Source organism: Chrysemys picta, chromosome 2 (genome assembly GCF_011386835.1).
Source record: "Chrysemys picta bellii isolate R12L10 chromosome 2, ASM1138683v2, whole genome shotgun sequence".
Taxonomy (NCBI): Eukaryota; Metazoa; Chordata; order Testudines; family Emydidae; genus Chrysemys; species Chrysemys picta.
In genome coordinates, this window is record NC_088792.1 from 95875238 (window position 1) to 95894287 (window position 19050).

Sequence of the window (19050 nt, forward strand, 5' to 3'; positions counted from 1 at the left end):
ATAGTTTGAATATTTTATATTTTTAGTGCTCATCACAGTTCACACAAACTCATACTTAAATATGTATTTCCAATCAGCAAATGTTCAATGGGTTATGGTGGGATACAATGAGGACTATTTTAAGCTTTTAGTTAAGGGCACCAGTTTCACAGTCCCCCCCCCCCCTTTTTTTTCTTCTTCTTCTAGTTTTTACTGGTTTCAGATTACTTGTATATGGACATAAGAGGCACAGCAAGACTGTTCACTTTGACAAAAAATGAAACTTAAAGAAATCAGGAAATCAGTCAACCCACAGAAGAATAACAAGGGAGAAATAAATAAAAAGAGAGAACACAAAGGGTTAAAGTTCTGACCACTGTATCCATGCATAAAATTATATCACATTATCTAGAAAGTTTAGGCTTAAAAAAGAAAGCATCAGTTTAAAATACCTCTTAGGTTTATTAAATCTTTAGGCTGAAGATTACAGCAAGTGTTTTGTCTTTGGTGAGTAGCTGTTTGTCTCACTTTATTTACTTGGTATTGGGTATTTGTCAATGTCATTTCATATCTGCAGAAAATTCATAGGTTATATGGAAGTATGTATGTGTGTGAGTGTGCTGAAGGTCACATGACTATTTCATCCTATTTGGTGGAGCAGCTTGACTTTTTTCCCTTGCTTTTGGTGATGGTTGTGAGTGCAGAAGTTGATTGACAGATGCATGCCAGAAACCCCCATTCTCCTTTTCAAAGACTACATATGATGGATTGCGATCTTTCAGCTCAGCAGGACACAGGGACCATGCAAGCTGTAATTGGTCAGGTATGGAGTCAGCCATTTCTCAACTCCCCTTTTATTTTTTTCACAAGGGTCTAACCATATGATTCACATAATTCATATTTACAGTACCATCTTTCTATCTGTATCTTCAGCTACCAGCAAGTGTAGTGCTGAAAGTGAGAAAGGCAAAAAATCATATTAATCTGGCCAGGGAATCACTAGTTAAACCTAAAAATGTGATGCTTTGCTTTAATAATCCCAGTTTATAATTTAGTCTGAGCTTTGTCAATATTTATTTATTAATTTACCTTTGTATTTTGTCTAAATATACTGAAGTAGAAGAAGTGAAGAGTAAAAGTATTATGTTTACTAAGGAGTTGCTTCATATTCCTAATGCTGTTCATTATTTCTATATTGGCTGTATTTTTATACTAGAGGCTGTGGATTTTTTTGCTTTTACTCCTAACCCAGATAATGTGTGATTGAGCTTGGTAAATGTAGTAGTCTTTGCTGCTGCAGAGGGGCAGCCTGCAAATTAAACACTGCCACAATCTGAAAGGTCCAGGTGGTCTGCTCGTGCTTCCTAATGCAATCCAGCACAACAGCTTTAATAAACAGCTCTATTTAGTTCTCCCTCCCTGTATCCAGGGAAGTGAACTGGTCTGGGGCTGCTGTGATGAAATGCCAGAAGAATATCTCTCTGAGGCCTCACAAGCTGATTTTTAGAGCTTTTCCGTTTTGTCGTCTTTGTCTTCCAAATGGGTCAGTGAGTCCTTCTCTTTCTGTTTTGTGATTTCTGATAAGTCTGTAGTTTTATGTGTGTCTGTTTTAAATGTTCTGTTTTGAGCTTAACCAGAAGAGAGAAGAATCATTGTCTTTTCATTTGCCTTCAAATAATAACCTGGAGTGGTGGTGAAAGAAATGATAGTGTCCTGCTGTATAGGAAGGGCTGTTTCCCTATGAGTGCAGTAGGAGTGGGAAGAGGGTGTCTGGTGTTTTGCTAACAAAATTTTAAGTACTCAACACTTTCTCATTAACCATTGACTCATAAATCAGTCTCTGGTAAAGGATATTTATGAACTCTCAAAAGTTTATTTTTTTGCATATGTTTCCAGCATAGTGAACATTTGTGTTCCCTGTATGTTAATACAGTGGTGGAAAAACACACATCTTACTATTTTCAACTAAATTACAGCAAAGCACTGAAGTCTCTCAAAGCATATGGTTTATTAATATCATCATATCCAGTAATGCACTTTTAGATGGAAAATGTCAGATACGTAATACCATATTTACCACAGACTCGTATTGCTTTAAATATTTTAAAAATAGAGAATACATTTTTTATTAAAAATCTCCCAAACATTAATAGGTTTCTGTTAGGCACTTAAAAAGTGGCACTTTTTTGGCAGTATAAGATTGCCTGAAAAAATATATTTTGGAGAGTGCTATTTACCTTTTTGTGGCAACTTGTTCAGTGTTAACTAAATATATTTTATGGTATTAAAGCAAATGTAACAATAAGGATTTACAGATGTACTGTTGATAGAAAATGTAACTTGAAGGCTTGAAGAATCGCAAAGCTTATAATAGCTGCAGTATCCTCATTAATGTAACTTTTTCCATGTATAAGTTATCTATATTTTATTTAATGCTTGTTGTATTTATGAAAGTGATTTTTGACAATGGAATGAGTTTGAAAATGTTACTTTTGTGTGTAATGTTTAATTTTCCTCAATTATAAACAAAGTTAGGTGAATGTTTGAAAAAATATTTATAGTGTGCTGTTGTATGTCATTTTCCAAAAATCAATAATGAAAGCATGCACTTAAAAGAAAAATACATTTCACAATTTTAGGAACTAACTTTCTTTTTTTGTGTTAATTCAAGAGTATTGTTAATCAAGTAATTAAACAGCTTATGTTTGAGTTATAAATGTGTTCCAAGCATTTTTGCATATGTATGTGTGGATGTATGTGCATATAGGATGTGTACATTTATACCTATATATGTCTGTTTACATACATACAGTATTTTCAAATCTATTTATTTTAGTTTTCATAAATTCTTCTCTTAAATTTTTTATGAATAGCTACATGCTAATGCAGAATAAAGCGCTACAAAATTAAAAAAGATTTACCCTTTGATTAGAACTGCTGATATACGTTTTCGGTTTGTTAAGTAAAATACATTTTAAAATTAGGAAGCATAAAACAATCATTTTAATTAGCTCATATTAATGAAAATAGAAATATTAATTTTCCTGTGGGTCTAAAACATTCAGCTGATAAAAAGAGAAAATAACTATCAAATGACATGACCTAGATTCCATAAAATCTCTCCAAAATTACATGTACTGTATATCCTTTATTAATGATAAATCATAAAGCTATGAATATTCTATACATACCAGTATTTTAAAAAATGACCCTTTCATTTGCTCCCATCATAGTACTGGAAAAAGTTGTTCTTATGAGTTCCTGTTAACTTTCAAGGACCAAAAATTAAAACTTTAAAGAAATGTTTACCATTAAATCTTTTCATTTTGGAACAATATTTCTCTTTGGCTTTAAGAACCAAATTCTGTTGGTGATGGCAATGCTAGGCATATTATTGCAGTGCTAATCATTATCTAGTAGCTGGGTTTACTGGCTCCCAGAATTGCTTATATACCTTCCCTCTGGATTTTTCCTCCCCCAAGCAAGCAATTAAGCAGCCAAGTACTCTGAAGAACAACCTCCTTGCGTAGTGTGTCAAGATCTAGAAACTCATTGCTCATTGTGATTTTGATTCATAACTGGAGTGTTTGGAATCAAACCTGATCTTTGACAGCTACCTTCCTTACATGCTGAACCATAATAGCAGTTTAAAATTATTCTCCTTTTATCTTTATATAAGAACATTTAAGTAGATTCTGAACCAGGCTTCCCCCTTTACCCTAAGATTGCCGAAACTGGTTACTGTATCATCATCTAATTAATTATGCTGTATCTTTCTACCTTGTGTGTTCACTAAATCTTTACTGCACCTTCTTTTATTTTTTTATTTTTTTGTTGCAGACCTGAGCTTGTGAGTGACAGGTTAGTTCATCAGCATTACAGCCCTCCTGTTTTTGTCTCATCTCATGCAGACAGGTCACTGTGTCCAATCACCCTTCTGGCTTTGCTGTCCCCAGGGGAACCAAGGCCAGCCTGCCATCTTGATCCAGAGGCCTGAGGGCCCAGGCTGGCTGCACATTTGTGTTCACTGTTTTTTGGAAATATAGTAGAACAGAGGGATATGAAATTAGATGGTAATAAAAACAAATGAAGTAAATTAGGTGAAAATCTTCTTCAAATAGGCAAGAACTTGTCAATATTATTAGTATGTTTGGGTTGCCTTTCTTAACATCAGCGATGTTTATATATTTCAATTATATCCTCCCATATGGTCTCATAATCTAACAAACGCTGTATATGCAAGAGTAAACACATGCTCTTTTTCCATAGAGAGTTTGGCTCAGAAGACCAATTTATGAGATTGATATCTCATACATTGTACAGCATAGCTGGGTCCTCTTTGGTTTTTACTTTGTTTTTTGTTTGTTTGTTTGGATTATTTTAAGCAGTGGGATACCTTGGAAAAGAAGTCACTCATTTCAGTGACTTACTGGTCACTTTTTACAAGATTGATCTAAGTGTCCAAATTAGTGGGTTTTGTTTTGTTTTTTAATGCTGATTAATGCATTTCCAGCAGGCTAATTTTTAACCCGTGAAGAGAATATCTATATTTTAGTTTGTCTGGAACATTCATTAAACAAGTCCTTGAGTACTCCTACAGATAATCTTTTTCTGTTCAAATGTGCATTCCTATTTGTAATCTGAAGGACACATAAAACTTTATTCTTTTAACCAAAATAATCTTATATATTTAAGCATTATAAACTTATATTAAATACATTTTAGGAATAAACCCCTTTTCTACATTTTGGGCCATTCCTGTTCTCTCTGGCAAAATTAGTCCCATTGTGGTGAGTAGAACTACTTGCATGAGTAAGGTATCTGACCCACTGTCTACTCACTGACCTACTAGTGGAGAGAGACATCATTGTCCTATATGGCTTCCAATAATTGAGTTCTGTCATTGGAGAGAGCAAGTGAGATGCTTATGGACAGGTTGACATTAAATCTTGTTTTCAGTAGTGCTGAAAACAATGTAAACAGAAAGAATCATGTCTAAAAACATATTTTTAATATTTATGTACACTCTGGTACTCTGATAATGAAGCATTCCATCTCCACAGAAACACACTCTTTTATATGCTCTCCAGTACAGTGTGTCCTTAAGAATTATTGTTGTAAGGAGATGGAGGAATGTGGCTGTAATATTTTACAATATAAATATTTGTTGTAGAGGAGTTTGGATCTAGTTAATTTAATATATGTAAATTCTTTGGTCCTTGTCCTGGATTCCAGGAAAAGAATGCATTTCACTGTTCACTTTTCCTTTTACAGTGCAAAAGATGGATTTTTATCATTTTCTTGCATGTTTAAAATTATTTTCCTGCTTTCACACCAAAATCAGCTTTTAATTGATATCAGCCCTCTAAAAACGTTCTTATCAATATTATTTTATTTCATAGTGCATTTCTTTTTCTCTCCTTTTCATCTTGTGTTGTGTCGTCTAGCCTATTACTTGGTGGTTGAACCAATTTATGAAGTCAAATGTTTAAAGAGCAGTGATTTAATATTCACCACTATTTTAACTAAAGAAAAACAATACACAGCATATGACCTTTAAATTGCTGGGCATGCTACAATCCTTCAGTTGTGTAGATGTTTATCTTCTGGCAATGCATTTACATTCAAGTACCTTTGCTGTGGTTCCTTGATTCTAGCCTGATAAACTAAATACCAGTCTGGGCCACTTTTCTTATGTATAGTACATGGAAGTGACTGCGTTGAGCCTCTTATCTTACATTGACCTGTAGCTGTAACAAGGCTTTTATTTTTTGCCTCTGATCTGGACTGAAACTCAAATGGAAGAAAATAAAAGACAGTTGAAGACAAATGTATACAGCTTTTCCAATGCAAGAGGAGGGCATGGTAAAATATCCTCGTGCTGGTGAAGTACTTCTCTTAGTGGTGCCTGTTTGTGATGCCCCACTTATTACGCTATGATTACAACAGCTGTGTTGCTCTGTCATTCTGGGGGCTCTCACTCTGAGAGGCCTCGATTTGGCTTAAGCATGTGCATAAGTCTCATTGAAGTCAATGAGAATTCAGCACATGCTTTAAGTTAAAAACGTGCTTAAGTGCCCTGCTGAGTTGGGACCCAAATCCTTACTCACACGAGTAATCCTTCATTGTTCAAGTAGTTCTATACAACACTGAACTCAATGAAACTACTCACAAGAATAACAGTATGCAGGATCAGGCCCTGGCTGCCTATTTGCAAACTGTCATTGCTCATAAATTCAGGGAAGTCTGATTTAAATGCCAGCTAAATAATTACAATACAAACTGTTGTATAATTACAGGTGACTGTTAGGATTAAAGAGAGTAATTTAAGGCTCTTGAACATTTTTATTTTTCATGAATGTCAGGGCTACAGGTAAATGGACTATAGCTTCAGGCTTTCTGTTTTATCGCTGGCTTTGAAACCTCTCTGATATGTAGAACTATGTCTTCAAAAGAGAGAGATTAGCTGTTGATATTTGCTACTGATTCTCTGTTGACTGGTAGTGCTGTTGCATAGGCGAGTTTTATCTAACTCTGAGATCAAAAGAAAATTTTGAAGATCAAGAGACTGTTCTAAATTCCTAGCTATTTTGAAAGTGACGGGGGGGGGGGGAGGAGGAAGAGAGGGGGAAGCTTTATACCAAAGCACTCTCTTCTGTCCAATGGTATAAATGACTTTTCTTAAGCAATGTAAAATAAAGATCATAGTTATTGAAAATGAATAATTCCACTATTAAAGATATATGTACTGTTCATGTATTTTATTCAATTTCTTGGCAAAATTAAGTCCTGAACCTGCAAGCCCTTAGGCACAGTCTTAATTTTACCCTCATGAGTAAACCCATTGACTCCATTGGGACTACTCATGGGCTTGGAGTTAAGCATGTGTCTGTTTGGAAGGTTGGGGCCTTACAGCCAGATATCGCAAACCCTTACTCACGGTAGTTCATAGTCACAGCAGTAGTACCATTGCTGTGCTACAAACTGTGAGAAAGGATTTACTCTGAAGTTCTGCTCCTGTTAATATCAATGATTGTTTTTCATTCACTTCACTAAAGCGATCTACAGCCAGTTTGGAAATAAAAAGTCTTGATCCTGCAAATTCGTATCACTTGAGTCATGTGATTAGTTCTGTTGACGGCACTTGGACTACTTGCCTGGGTATTGTCCACTTGTAACTGCGGTACTGGGCTCTAAGTTAGGAGTAGCTCACAGACAGCAAGGGGTATTCCAAAGAGAAACAGGTCCTTAAGCAAAAGGGGAAAAAAAGTTTAAAAACAAACCACATACTATTTCACTCACTGCTTCCATCAAGTAAATTTTGTTTTACAAATTTCAAATATTTTCAGGTATCTCATGCTTGTGTGTTTAGGAGACACAGTCGAGCTCTGTAGTGGCGCTTCCAAAACAGAAGTATAATAAGCACAAATAATAGACAAAAATGCTTTTTAGTAACCCCCTGCTATGGAAACAAGAGTTTCATGCAAGAGACAATAACAGAGTATGAGCCTTTTACAAGCAGATTAAGTAAACTGGTGATAATATGATGCAAAACAGCTGCTGTTAAACATATTACATTAGATTATTATTGACATATCAGAATATTGTCCATTTTACTGAATTGTTTACTTCTTCAACTGCATTTCTGCTTATTGGACCAGCTTTCGAGCTAAAAGCTAAGTCAGCTTTAGTTAGGCTATAGTCAGGCCATACTCACACTGAAGTAAATAGGAGTTTTACTGGAACAAAAATCTAAATACGAACGTGAGGATTTAGCCCATGTTTGGAAGATATATTATTAAAAAAATATCAGATGGGCTAAGACTAAAGCAACAATATTTATGATTAGTTCTTTGTTTCAGAGTGTGGCCTCAGTCTTGTTCTCATTGTCCAAAAATCCCATTGTCCTCAGTTGGAGCCATATCAAGCCTATTATTATTTACCCATAATATGATGCAGATGCTATCGGGCTCAATTTTCTTATACAGCTCACAGTAGAGACTTTGCCTGAGTGCATACCAAACCCTAACTGTAAAAGGTGGGGAAAGATGTAAATAACATTGATATTTGTTTAAAAGAAATGTTTCCTTTAAACAAGTAAGTAGTAAAAAAGATACAGTAATGACTCTTGTATAGTTCTTGCTATTGGGCCAAACCCGGAGAAGGGCCGAACACTTGCATAACACCTGCAGTTCCCATTGATTTCAGAGGCCAAATCCTGAAAGTACTGAAAGTTCCTTAGTCCCTTTCTCAACCTGATCAGGCCTTAAAATCTCAGTAGGGGAAGCTTTCATTTATTTTTTAATTTTGATACCAAGTGATAAAGAAGGAAAAATAGAAACATTTCTTGTACTTAAAGTAAAATTAAAGGAAATCCTCTCTAAAAGAGGAGTGGCTAGTACTGGTGTATTAAACTGGTCAGGGAAACACAACCACTGTAGGATTCCTTGCCAAATGTTTTACCTTCTCCACACCACGTCCATCCCACTTTGTGTACAAAACGTGGTTCACATTCATCAGATGGATTATACAAATCAGAAATAATATCTGCAAACAAGACTCCTTCAGTCCTTTGGAGTAAAGGTTGAAAGCTGTGGCAAATGTAAAAATGGCTTCTAACATGGATGAATAAAGCAGAGAACATCAAACTCATTTCACTTAGTGTCGTTCATGATGATTTATCATTATAGTCAGGGCAAACTGTGGTCTCAGAGCTGAAACAATTTTATCCATTTAAAAAAAAAAAAAAAAAAAACAGAATGTTCCAGCTTGGTTCTTATATCCTTAGGGTTGCAATATTGAATTCAGAATCAGGAAACTTAATCTTGCAGCCATATTTGACAAGATGCTGGTTGAATGGTAGGCAGAAATGATGGTTTGTGGGGTGTAATGCCCAAGGTCAGACATGAAAAAAGGTAACAGGGTTTTTCCACCAGGTTTGAATGCAGTATTTACCTACCCTTTACCCCCACCAAAAAAGGCAAGAATTTCTTTGTGCACAAAACAATGAGCAATGTTCAAAGGTTTCAGATCCAAGCTGAAGATATAAAGTGAGCACTCTTTAAAACAAGTATATGAGGAGAGTAACTGCTCTGAACATTAAGTTGGCTATTTCTTTGTGATGTTACTTATATAGGCACTGATTTGACATGCACTTAAGCATGTATATAATTCACACAAATAGTCCCAATGACATCAGGGAGCTGCTCGCATGAGTAAAGCTACACATGTGCTTAAGTGTAGGCAGGATTGAGGCTTTGGAGCCAAATTGGCTTCAATAGAATTGCAGACAAACTGGGGGCACAAATTCGCCCTCAAACCCAATGTAATTCAGCATTTTAGGGTGTGGGGTAGTTTGTGAAAATGGATACATTATATTTGAAATCTAAGAAAAGTACCGGTCATTTATTTTTGCTGTTCCAAAAAATATAATATCTAGATTTTGAGTGGCCAAATAAAAAAAAATTACACGATTAGAATTTCTTCCCTGCAAACATTCTTTTCAATTTACTATTAAACTCACAATGGATTCTGAGAAAAGGGGAAATTGAAGGTAATTCCAGAATTAGGGAATTAGTGTTGCTTTATAAGATACTTCAAGTAACAGCTAGTACAAACACTATGTTCTCTTCTGTTCAGGTTCTGATCAGGGCCGGCTACAGGCACCAGCCCACCAAGCTTGTGCTTGGGGCGACACCTGGAGGGGGGGCGGCGCGGCGAGCTCTCCACCCTCCCCCCCGGCGCTCCGGCTGGTCTGGGAGAGCGGAGCCCTGGCCGGGCTCTCCGCCCTCCCCCTGGCGCTCCGGCCGGTCCGGGAGAGCGGAGCCCCGTCCGGGCTCTCCGCCCTCCCCCCGGCACTCTGGCAGCTGGGGAGAGCGGAGCCGCGGCGGGCTCGCCGCCCTCCTCCCGGCACTCTGGCCACCGGGGAGAGCGGAGCCCCAGCCGGCACTCCGCCCTCCCCCCGGCGCTCCAGCCGGTCCGGGAGAGCGGAGCCCCGGCCGGGCTCTCTGCCCTCCCCCCGGCGCTCTGGCCGCCGGGGAGAGCGGAGCCCCGGCCGGGCTCGCCGCCCTCCCCCCGGCGCTCCGGCCAGTTGGGGAGAGCGGCCAGCGGCCGGACTCGGCGCCTTGGGCGGCAAAAAAGCCAGAGCTAGCCCTGGTTCTGATACTGTGTGCATCACCGTGGTTATTAGATCTCAGCATTTACATTCTGTAATCTAGTGTTTTCTAAACCCTTAAATCATCATTTATTTCTTTAAAAGGTTATATCCAGCAATGGATTGTATTGTGAAGCACACTTTGTCTCTTTCATTAAGGACACTGATGAAATGCTTGCTGTTGTAGTATTTCTTTCTTTCTTTTTACAAAGCCACACAATATTTTATTAAATTAAAAAGTGCATAGTGAGAAGAGAATTTGTAGACTTACATCATAGAATATCATGGTTGGAAGGGACCTCAGGAGGTCATCTAGTACAACTCCCTGCTCAAAGCAGGACCAATCCCCAGACAGATTTTTGCCCCAGATCCCTAAATGGACCCCTCAAGGATTGAGCTGACAACCCTGGGTTTAGCAGGCCAATGCTCAAACCACTGAGCTATCCCTGCCCCCATGATATCATTCACTACATAAATGATTATAAGTTTATTAGGCTATGTACCTCGATGTCTACTCTGGCATTTAATAAACACCAAAAGACATCTGCCAGGGTAATTTTTTTCCTTTCCCAAGAGAAAAGAAAAAAGACAACTTTCTTTAAAAAGTGTATGATGGAAGTATATTCTAAGGGTCTGTTTCTGATCTCAGTTTTGCTGATATAAATAAGGAGTAACGGCATTGAAGTCAATTGAGTTACACTGGTGCAAACATGACCAGCATCAATTTCTAAACTAATAGGGTCAAATTCTGCAGTCTTTACTCATGGCTTGTCTACACGGTTCATCAATGCTCAGTACAGGGGTGTGTCTTCCCTAGTTCATTTTAACATTAGAGGGTACTTTTAGTGAGCACCAGCAGGAGCTACATGGACCAGTTAATGCACTTTCAAAATCACACTCCTGTTGTGTGCATTGCCCCTCTGTGAGGACAAGCCCTCAGGTAAATCTCCCACTGAAGCCCAGGGGGATTGATTATAGACTGTATGATATGACCCACAAACAGCCCAGCAAGAACCAACACCAAACAGGAGGATGGGAGCTCAGAAGAGAACACCTTGTGCTATACCACTTAATTGATGTTAATTTTAGCAGATTAATAATTCTCAATCAAATGCATTATGATTTTAAAACTAGTATGTTTTTGAGCTACCTACTCCACAGCTTGCAATGGCTTAATTGATTACATTTGTTAACTCGCAGGCTTCAGTGTTGTTTCCCAAGACAACGGACGAAGGTCTAGTTTTTCAGTGGATTATTCCGTTAGTACTCCCGGATGTTAATGTTAATTAGAAACATTTAAAAATTTCAGACAAAAACTGGAAAAATATTGAAGTCGCTATTTTTTTAGGTTTGCAGTTGTCTTTAAACTTTTAAAAGCTCCCTATATTCCTTCTTTCTCCTTCATGATAAACCTCTTTCCAACAGACATGGCTCCCTCTGGAACTGTTCAGTGCTGCTTCTTGAATGAGGCTTAAGGGTTTCTCCAGAGTGCTATGAAAATCTCTCTTTGGCGTTTTGAGTACACTGCCTCCACAGTGCTCATGTTCTCCGACAGCCCGAGAGAAAATTATAGGCTTGTAGCACCACCTAGTATTCAGGTTGCCCGACACGTCCCATTATAAGACCCTGCTTTCAGTTGCTTATAACTTTGCCAAATTTTAACTGTGTGCGTTGAAGAATTACATGCTAAGTATCTGCCCCAAGCTGAATTATTTTGGAAAATGTCAAGAACAAGACTTGGGAAAAAGACATTGTTTTGCCCATATTAAAAAATTCTGGTGACCTTTTCTTTGAACAGCTCTAATGCCCCCATACTTTGGAGCAGGGATTTGATATTTGGCAGAGCGGTGTCCTTTTTTCAGGGGTGTATCTTTTGCGTGAAAAATGGACTTTGTATGTGCTCAGCAAAGACTTCTTAGATTTACCAGCTAAATTCCTTGAAGATTCCATCCACACTGAGCATGCTCTACCCCAAGATTGAGACTCCAGCCCATTACTTGTTTTACTTGCCTGTGAAACATTAATTCAGCCCCTTTCTGCATGTGCCTTCTGATACATGCTTTAGTTACATGTTCACATAATATTTTTTTTCCCACTGGACCCTGCCTTATTCCTTCTTTGGGGATGAATCAGGGTTGCATGATTAAGGAGTCTGTTGTCTGTAGAACCCCTGCTTCATTGATCACAGAAGTTGAACGGTGTATAGTAAATGAGGCCATGCATTGCAGGAAGAGAAAGAAGACAATTGAATACTGCCGTGGAGTACTGGATTCTATCTGTGTCTGTGCCACAGAGTTCTTTCATGATACCGGAAAGTCATTTAAATCACTCTTTTCACAGGTGGTCACTAATTGGGTGTTCCTCATTTTCTGGGTGCCTGATATGAGTCCATGAGGCCAGATTTGCAGACGTGCAGAATGCTCACAACTGCAACTAAAGTCAGTGGCAGTTTTGCTTTGAACATATAAAATGTGATGTAATGCTAAGTACAATGAAAAATCAGGTCCTAGGTGTCTCAAGTTGGGCACCCAGCCTTAAGCTCTCTGTGCATCAGCTCCCAATCTGCAAATCTGAATAAGAATACCCCCTCGTCTCACTGGGATGTTGTGAAAATTAATTTATTAATATTTGTGAAGCACTCAGATACTAGTGTTGAGCGCCACAGAAAAACCCTGCTCTGAAGCCATGGGCATGAATAGTGTGCAACAAACAAGGTCTGTGGCCACATGTTGAACAGTGAGGAGAAAACAAAATATTGAATCGCTGTTGATTATAGCAGCATTGTCCCTTGTGTGAACTGAATGAAACTGGGCTCCTGTGGAAGGCTGCATAGGCAACCTTAAAGGTAGCATTTCAGTAGTTTTTTATGTGTAATAGAGGAGAAAGAGAGAGGGAGTATTGTATTGTATCAGTTGTTTCTAAATAACTCTCAAATGCATTTGTTAGATATTCTGGTTTTGCTACAGTGGTTGACCTTAAAACTTTTCCACTTTTGCCTTAGATAAATAGATAAGGTTCCTCCAGAATTTGCCAACACTTGGGTAACTCACTGTATTTTATCTGTCTTCTAATATGATCCCTTACCATGGTATCAAAGGCAACTGGGGAGTTTTTAAGGGTGACCATTGTATACTGAAAGTAACAGTCATTACTCAGTCCTTCCTCAGCAAAACTTTCATCTATTTCAATAGGAGTTTGCATGAGTAAAGATTGATGGCCTGATTCTCCACTGCCTTGCAACTTTGCATAGTTATTTACATTCTTGCAAAATGTTAGGGTTTCAGGACCAGGTCCTTTATTTTTCCAAGTATAGTAGCTAAAGTTTTGTGTTCACTGAACACTGCTCCTTACCTTCAAAGTAAAAAGTTTCAGGTTATATGGAGAATTATCATTTTCAGTTGATTTTTACAGATATAATTGCTGCTTTCAGCAGCACTAAGCTACTTTTATTCTGACATTCTATCAATTTCCACTTTCTTGGGGGTAATTTTCTGAGAAACGTACTTAGCTCTCTCCACCCAATGTTATTTGCAAGTGCAATTGCAATCTAAGCATAATTTAGTAGGAATATGTCATGATACTGAGGGGGAACTGGGAACAGACTATTAGCATGAACTGCTTAGTTGTATGTGTGTGGGGGAGATGTGCGGAGAGGGAAGGGGGTAATTGTCTGAAAGGGAATGTGGAGAGGACAGCATAAAGATAGGCTGGGAGTTGTTGTGTGAAGGGAGGATGAGGAGTGATTGGAAGGAGGGAGGAGTGTGAGAGTTGTACCTTGACTAGAATTGGGAATTTTGAAGGTTAATTTTTTTTTTAAGAAATACAGTATTCTATCTTTTATTACAGCATATTACTAATGGGTTAAAAACAGATGGTGGTCTGGCATAGGCTGGGGAAAATTGGGACTAATAATCAAGATTAGGCTGGGTGAAGGGCTGGATGAGACTACAGTAGGGGAAAATGGGCTAGGGATTATATTTTTATACATACGTGTTATATCCTTTCCCTGCATCTTTGTCTGTTCAGTGTCAGTGTTAGTCTCTAAATGCAGGGACCTATCTTAATGAATGTCTCCAAAGCACCTAACGTACTTGTGGGTGCTACATAAAGAATAATAGCTAACAGAAATGCAGGTGTAAAATCAGGACCTGCTCCTGATATCTTCCCATTTTTAACTAAAATTTTGCAAAAAAAATTCTAATGGCTATGAGTGTCAAATGTTAATCTCTGAAATTCCTTTATTCCGCATTAATTGAGGATAGAGGGGAATGGGAGTTCAGGTGGCAGCAAATCAGGGATGCTACCATTTAAAATATTCTTGATTTTATATAACTTATGACTATAAAGCAATCCTTAAAGGTGACTTATTTCCAGAGTAGTTCTGTTAGCAAAGGTGAAGCTGGCTGTGCTGCTGATCCCCCCCTGCTGTGACTTAATGATTCTTTTGGAATTGCTTTAGTAAAAGACACTTTTGTGTTAGTATTGTTCAACCAGCTTTCACTGGGTCAGAGCCATTTTAGGGGTTCACTATACTGGCAGGGCCCTCAGTGAGATTGGAAAGATGAAATATTTTTCCTGGCCACCCACTTGTGCATCCCTCAAAAAATGATCTGGGGAAGGTGAAAAAAGAACTTTTGTGATTTGTTTAACCATATTGTGGTTTACTTAAAATAATTAATAGCTCTTTGTTTTCTCACCATAAATACAAGGTAGATTGTTAAAAATGATTTGTGTATGCACACTCTCACATGTATACCTCCTGCGTCAGCACAGGAGGATAGACTAGATGTCCTCTTAAGGTTCATATTACTGTATTATTTAGGTGCTGCAGGCTCAGGTCTCTACTCACATGCACAGGTGCAGCCACCAAGGATGTCAGAGGCATTGAAAACCATGTACACCTCTACCTCGATATAATGCTGTCCTCGGGAGCCAAAAAATCTTACCGCGTTATAGGTGAAACCGCGTTATATTGAACTTGCGTTGATCCACCGGAATACGCAGCCCCCCCCCCCCCCCCCCCCCCGGAGCGCTGCTTTACTGCATTATATCCGAATTTGTGTTATATCGGGTAGCGTTATATCGAGGTAGAGGTGTATATGGAGACAAAATTGAGCCCTTTATGCTTTGTACTCACCATATCGCATGGGACTTCACTATTCTAACCCTTTTGAAACTGGGAACTTGTGCCACATACTGCACATCTATCTCCGACTGCCATCATATTCAGAGCTAACATTAGATTATGGGCCAAGTCCCAGTCCCATTGAAATCAGTGGCAAAGCTCCTGTTGATTTTAATGGAACCAGAATTTGGACTTATATGTTTATTCATTGACATGTTCATTCATTAATCTGCAGACTCAAACATGATGATAGGATCATTTAAATCCTGAAGAGTTCAGCAGAAAGGAGGCTTTCAGTTCTGTCGTCCCCTGTAAATATTTGTAAGGCCCAGATCCTGCAGTGATCTTCATGTGGTTGGAGGCAGGGGTCCACTCATGCAGAGTTTATTGCAAAATTGGGGCCTACCATGATTATCATGTTTGGGATTAACTGTAACAATCTAATGCCACAACTAACACTAAGAAATTTAAAAGATTAACTCTTGAAGTATGCACATTGTAATGTCCCCTGGGCTCTTAAGAGCTATTTTGTAACATACTATCCTCAATTCAGTGTATCTGTTAGCTAATTATGATGTACAGTGGAAATATGAGATAATGATAAAAATATCTCTAATATTTTGAAAGAACTGATGGAGAGGGAGAGAAGATGAGATGGGTTTTAATTTTGCAGCTAAGGACCTTGGTAATAGAGAGATTCCTACAGTGATTTAAAATAATAAATGCTGGACAAGATGTGTGCCCCATGAAAATAAAGTGAAAGTTGTGACATTTGAAGAAAAGAAATGATAATTGATTCTGGAGTGCCAGCGGTGTGCTTGGCACAGTCACAAATAAGGACAATCACAGTCTCTGCCCCAAAGATGTGACAGTTTTATGGCCAGACTCTGCCACCATTACCAGAGTGTACTCTTCTCTGTGACTAGTTCCCTAAAATTGATACACAAAATGCAAGTCAGAAACATGACAAATTTGTAGACAGTTCAACAAAGTGTTGTTCAAGTATGTTGTGGGGGAGGGCAAAGGGAGAGGGTGGTACAGGAACTCCTCACTTAAAGTCGTCCTGGTTAAAGTTGTTTCGATGTTAAGTTGCTGATGAATTAGGGAACATGCTCATTTAAAGTTGTGTAATGGTCCCTTCTAACGTCGTTTGGCAGCCGCCTGTTTTGTCCCCTGCTTGCAGGAAGAGCAGCCCGTTGCAGCTAGCTGGTGGGTGGTTGGAACCAGGGTGGACCAGCAGCCCCCCTATCAGCTCCCCACTCCCCGAAGTTCCCTGTGCAGCAGCTGCTCCTGCCCTCTGCCTTGGAGCTGCTCCCAGAGACTCCTGCTTGCTGTATGGGGGGAGGGAGAAAAAGGGGGTCTAATGTCAGGGTGTCTCCCCTTCCACCCTGCTCCTGCACCCCACTTACCCCATCTTCCATCGAGCAGGGGGACACACACAACAGAGGGAGGGAGCTTCTAGGCCAGGGGTTCTCAAACTGGGGGGTTGCGAGCTGTCAACCTACACCCCAAAGCCCACTTTGCCTCCAGCGTTTATAATGGTGTTAAATATATTAAAAATGTTTTTAATTTATAAGGGGGGTCACACTCAGAGGCTTGCTATGTGAAAGGGATCACCAGTAAAAAAGTTTGAGAGCCACTGTTCTAGGCAGTAGCTGCCATCTCAGGTCTCAGCAAGCTGATTTAATTAACAAGGCAGTGTACTTAAGCCTGGGGTCAGCTACTTAAAGGGGAAATGCACATTTTTTCTCTCACACACAGGATGTCTGCACTCCCTCCTTTCCTGCTGCCTTGTAGAGTGTTGTGAGAGTTAACCCTTGAGGGCTCAGTCAATTGCTAGTTAATTTAGCAGTAAGGCATTCCCTGGGAAATATCCCACCCTCTGACTTCACCACCTCAACCAAGCTTCACAATCATCATTGCTGTGTACAGTATTAAATTGTTCGTTTAAAACTGACATTGCGTGTGTGTATGTATATATATATATAATATAGTCTTTTGTCTGTTGAAAAAAATGTCCCTGGAACCTAACCCCCTCATTTACATTAATTCTTATGGGGAAATTGGATTCACTTAACATCGTTTCGCTTAAAGTCACATTTTTCAGGAACATAACTGCAACGTTAAGTGAGGAGTTCCTGTATCTATCTTTCCACTGAAATATTTAAAGGCTTCACTGGAGACCTGATTTTCAAGGATGGATTTGAATAGGGGATGGAGGTCCTTTAGATTAAAAGGGGAGATTGGACCACAGATGAAACAGTAATTTATATAATTGTTTTTAAAAGGATGAGCAAAAAATGAAATTACTGTACTACATCTTTTTATTTTCTCAAAAGCATCATGAAGACTTTGACAAAAAAGAAATGATGATGAAAGGCAGGTTTTTAAAAGCACTGAGCATTGACCTAACTCTGCTCCCACTGATGTCAACTGTAAAATTCCCATTGACTTCAATAGGAGCAGAATTAGGCAAATATTAATTGCTCTTGAAAATCCCATCCATAATTTACTGAGTTGTATCAAGTAGTTTGCATCACAATACAGCCAGCATGGCTGGATTCTGAAGAGATGGTCTATAAGATCTGTTAATTTAACCATTTACCATTATTTGTGGAGCAGAGTCTCATTTTTAGATCCTCTGAATAATTATATAAACCTTTTATGTAACGTTTTCCATCTTTTAAATGTATTTATGTATTCCAGAGTGATTAATTCACAAACATAACATACAAGGATCATTTCATCCACCACTGAGGTGAAACAATGCAAACGTTTAACAGCACACAGCAATTTTACATAAGAGTTTGGGATAAGAAGTGAGGAATATCTTATCCAACTGCAACTTCTCATGGAGTTTAAGCAGATTGTGACAATTTCAGCTTTGAATTTGGCCAGGACAGCAGGGCTAGCAGCACTATTTTTGCAGTCCAGATGGGGGTTCCTTTTGCACTTTGAAAGGCAAAAAAAGAAAATGTTTCTGCAAGTCACACTTCCATGAATTTTTTTATCATATTTCTTATGTAAACAGTGGCTCACAAATCCATTATTGTTTATATGTATTAAGTAATTTTGCTAGCGTTTTTTATTTTTCTGAAAATATGGTGAAATAGCTTACCTTGCTGCATTCACAAATCATGGGAGAAGAAAGAGGAGCCAATATTGGGGTATAAAATGGCATATAAATCTTCTAATGTACTATATTTTTGTTAAATAGAACCTTCACTTGTTCAAATCTTGCACATTACACATAAAAAGAAATGCATGATAAACCAAACATTACAAATTTCACAGACATAGTCTGACATTCTGTGTTGCTAATCATGCAAAAACTTTGGCCGCAAATACAGACCCATGCCCTGAACACAGTCAGGGCCACTATAAATACTAAAGACCTAATCCAAAACTGTTGAAGTCACTGTGAAGTTTCAATAGATTTTGGATCAAGCTCAAGGTAATTAATTAATTATTATTTTAGTAATAGTTGCCTGTTGTATTCACAAATTACCTGTGCCATCTCTGAGAGACTCGACTGTTTCCTGGGAGTCCCTGAATGTTCTAAAAAAGTCCTGATTTCACCTAGCTAGAAATAATGTATTGTTCTTTTTAAACAAATTTGAACTGACTGCATTACATGAATGACAGAGTAAAACACCACCTTGCTGCATAAAAGGACACCATACTGGAAATTTACTTCTATAAATACAATACAGTGCATTTATCCAAATCTAATGGGCTGTCAAGCTGAAAACTATGGTAAGCCTTTCCCTAAGGCTCTGAACTGAGAGTAAAA

At 38.5% G+C, this 19050-nt stretch overlaps 1 protein-coding gene across 2 annotated transcripts in view; it reads left to right on the forward strand.

The window, feature by feature from the left end:
- Nucleotides 1-596: 596 nt before the first annotated feature.
- The window catches only part of POU6F2 (POU class 6 homeobox 2), a 382704-nt gene continuing 364250 nt past the window's right edge, over nucleotides 597-19050 (forward strand). Inside the window, exon 1 of one of the 2 annotated variants that reach the window (XM_065583813.1) lies at nucleotides 597-802. In XM_065583813.1, coding sequence (XP_065439885.1) covers nucleotides 698-802 — 105 coding nt within the window. In that variant the 5' untranslated portion in view covers nucleotides 597-697. Of the gene's footprint in view, nucleotides 803-1390; nucleotides 1523-19050 lie in introns of those variants that run through there. The other variant, XM_008169659.4, reaches the window with a different exon arrangement.